The sequence below is a fragment of the Coccinella septempunctata genome, chromosome 1 (assembly GCF_907165205.1).
Source record: "Coccinella septempunctata chromosome 1, icCocSept1.1, whole genome shotgun sequence".
Classification (NCBI taxonomy): domain Eukaryota; kingdom Metazoa; phylum Arthropoda; class Insecta; order Coleoptera; family Coccinellidae; genus Coccinella; species Coccinella septempunctata.
This window is the reverse complement of record NC_058189.1, coordinates 47,404,184-47,408,014: the sequence shown is the minus strand read 5'-3', so window position 1 is coordinate 47,408,014 and position 3,831 is coordinate 47,404,184. Positions and strand designations below refer to the sequence as shown.

The following is a 3,831-nucleotide window of genomic DNA, read 5'->3' as shown; positions in this document are numbered from 1 at the left end:
AGATGTGAGTTATTGTACTGTACGGGCAATGGGCATTGACAGAAATAGATTCATACCAATAAAGAATGTAAGAGTGAGATAACATAATAATATTGATGTCTGCGCAGGAGTTGAGGCGGCTTACATTTTATTTTGAATTATGGACTAAAATTCGAATTTATGGTTTGTCACAGCGCTGTTTTTTTGCGCTCGTTGCTAAACTAGACTTTGCCAAAATAGCCAGAGACCAAGGAGATATATATCTCCTTGCCAGAGACAACTTCTGCAAATAGCTCTTATGAGCCAATTGTCAATTTGTCAAACGATCAAATAGGACCCAGTTAAGGGGATTTCGTAATAAATTAATTTTCTCTGTCCGTCGACCGTCAGGCTGTCCGTAAACACTAATTTCCGAAATTCAGGATTCGAAATTTTTGAGTTATATAGGTTTCAGCTCTGAATTAATCGGTTGCATTACTTAAATGCGCTGAATCGTCCGATTTTTCAAAGATATACGGATCAGAATTTTCTCTCAATATTTGAGAAAAAATTAGGAAAGTGTAGTACCTACATATTACTATGCAGCCAGTTAGCCAGTAATTTTTAAGCGCTCACCAATCCAGGCACTGAATTAGCCCAATACAGGCCAATGCTGCATTTTGCTGAATCGGGATTTTATTATTTCCAGACTATTTTTCTTATTTGACGAGCAGCAATACAGTTTTTTCCATTATAATTTTTATATGAAATATTGCAGATCACTTCTGACCATTTCAACTTTTATTTTTTCGGAAAACGGTAACATTTTTCTTGCACAATCTACCTAATACCTACAATTCTATCCATGTTTATAGTTCGATAAAAACTTGATGTTAAATATGACAACATTTTCCGAATTTCCATTTTACGAGTGGATTTTGAATGAAATTGTTTTTAATAAATATAAAGCAACCATTGTATTCAAATATTCGGATTGACTGAGTTTTCAGATAATATGAGAAAAATTTTTCCCGTCAAAACAATATATTGCCGTGGAACACCGGCAGTTGAAATCGATAAAAAAAGCCAAAACAGTAGAATCTGCAAAGTTTGGCCTAATGAATAATTAACAAAATCTGGTGACCTGCTCATGTAAAACGCAACATACATTGCTTGAATACTCAATAGGGTATAACATAGAGAGTGATATTGCTTCAATGTGGATATTTTATTGAAAAATTCATTTATAGTCATCATATACATATGTAATTATATGGAGCTCTATACAACTTCAATATAACAATAAATTTACATTCTCATTATTATTCTAAAAGTTCAACTCTGATCAACTTGTTGAGTATTACTTTTATCTCCATCTTCTTGTTCTAAAAATTTATCCCATTTTTCTAACCTTTGGCTAATTTGGGAATCAGTTTCTGCAATTTTGAACTTTGTTTTCCCATCCCAAATCTCAGCAGTAATTTGTCTTTTGGAGAAATATCGCCCATTAAGTAATTTCACAACTTCATCAGCTTCTTCAGGATTGCTCATATTAATTTGAGCAATACCCTCTGGATGTCTATCATATATTATGACTTTTTTTACTTCACCTATTTTACCACATTCCTCCCTCAAATCCTGCTGAAACTCTAAGATGAGACTTACATCTGTATCGAAAATAGAAGGATCAAATAAATTCCTCACTATAACTGTTCTCTCATGCTTGGACCGTTCCCCAAAAGCTTTCTCTGGTCTCCAATCAAATAATTTTTCCTGCATCTTTTTTAGCTTCTGTTTATCTTTGCGTTTCTTCATTTTCGGTTTAAGTTTAGGATCATACTGACCTTTCATTTCAAATTTAGCTTTTTCTACTTTTATCTTTTTACCCTTAAAGTTATAACCATCTAATAACTGAAGGGCTAAATCCACAGATTCTATTTTAATATAAGTGCATAAAGCATCCCCTTTTAAAAATTCAGTGCCAGCTTCTTTGTATAATTTTATTTTAAAACTTCCATTAGTTAAGTCTCTCATAACAAGTCCACACTTTGACATGAGTTCTATAAATTCCTCTTCGGTAATATCTGTTGGTAGGTTTGAAACATACACTTTAGTATTTTGGGTTTCATCTATTTCAAACCAAGTGGGCTCTGAAGGCTTTTTTTTAACTCCAATTGTTTTATTCTGGTCAACTCCCTTAATTTCTTCAGTTAACTCTACCTTTCTTTTATTAGCTCTGTCCACAACATCTTGAGCATCTTTATTTTCACTAGTATTGTCTATAAAGCCATAACTCATTTGATATTGTGCCATAAAATCATCATCAATTTTTGGAAACCATGCCGATTTCTCTTTATCCCAAAAAAATTTCACACCATCTCTATCCGTGTAGATATGTGTATCATTTTCAAAACCATACTGAACGCTTCTCGGAAGCCACTCATTTTTTTCTGAGGACCATTCATACTGATAACCGTTAGTTGGATCGGTATATATTGCCACCTGCCCCTCATAATGAACATTTGATGTATTAGAGCCCTGTTCATTATTATCTGGACTGGTAGGATTCATGGGATTTTTCTGATGAGATTCAAATGTCAAACTAGTATTTTCCACTTTTTTGTCAATTGCCTCCTCTGATTTCGAAGATGAAACTTCGGAAAGAAGGGGGTTCGAGGATATTAGGGAATTACTCCCTTCATTAACGGATATTGTAAGCGGAGAATTTTCCTCTTCTGATGTTTTTAAATCCGAGACAGCTGAAATACAACATAATATTCGTTTCTATTGTAACTAAACTTTTAGCTTAACTATATGAATACCTTCAGGCGGCTCCTCAGCCTTTATTCCTTCCATTATTTGATATTCATTCAAGGAAAAACAACGTTGAAGGACCAATAAAACATTAAAATGTTTTAGACAAAATGACAAATAAAAAAGTTAGGTTAGTTTTTTCTCAAACAAACAAACGTCACCGGAAACTTAGGTTAGAAAGCTGTGTTCATAGAACACTCTCTCTTGTTCCCATTAAAACATTGAACTCATTACCTAAATATAATTATACTCAATATATACACAGTATATAAGTATACAATTATATACACAATATGAATATATTGAGTTCAATGTTTCGGAATGACGGAATGATGATAATATATTTATTATCGTTCCGGATCTGCATAAACATGGTCTGGAATGTTTAAGGCCACATCTAATTAGGCTCTTCAGATTTAACTCAGCATGGAATTTCATATTATCTAAGTCGTGTATGACTAGTACATCAGGGAATTGAGCCTGCGAAAATATCCCCTGAATGCTCAACACACCAGAAAGGCAAATTTTGCGCTCAACAACCTTGTTGGCAGAGGATTTCCCGCTCTCTCAATTCCAGAGGGACTTCGGACTACAATAGCTGCAAACATTCAGAATATGTCCTCAACCGTTCATAACTGACGCGCCTTCAAAATTGATAAATGTCTCAAGTCACCGGGTTTTACTGTATAGGTTGTAGGAAATGTAATAATTTCCTCGAAAATAAATTCACATGCCGAATTCCTACAACAAATTCGACGAGAAAATCAAAACGGAGAAACATAGGAAACCACTCCTCCTTCGTCGTACAATTTCATTGGTGCAGAGAAAATGTTCCGAAAATGGTATAAAAAGAACCCATATGGAAAGCAAAATTCATTCACATTCAGACTCAGCGATCGAGCCAGACGACCACCAGCTAAGAAAATTACGCATATCGCTTCCGCATTCCAAGCCTGCACACAAAAGGTTTTTCTCAAAACCACTCCAGCTACCCGAAGACGTGCAGTTCCAAGTTCCAACACATCTGTTAACAATTATCAGGGCGACACTTGACCTGCA

The 3,831-nt window shown here is 34.6% G+C and overlaps 1 protein-coding gene across 1 annotated transcript; it reads right to left on the bottom strand.

The window, feature by feature from the left end:
* Positions 1–1,167: 1,167 nt before the first annotated feature.
* LOC123311195 (HIV Tat-specific factor 1 homolog) lies at positions 1,168–2,942 on the bottom strand. The gene is made up of 2 exons (XM_044895023.1): positions 2,781–2,942; positions 1,168–2,717 (listed from the first exon to the last, which is right to left on the bottom strand). Exons 1-2 carry the CDS (start codon positions 2,812–2,814, stop codon positions 1,294–1,296), a joined length of 1,458 nt encoding a protein of 485 aa, XP_044750958.1. The 5' UTR covers positions 2,815–2,942; the 3' UTR covers positions 1,168–1,293.
* Between the last annotated feature and the right edge of the window lie 889 nt (positions 2,943–3,831).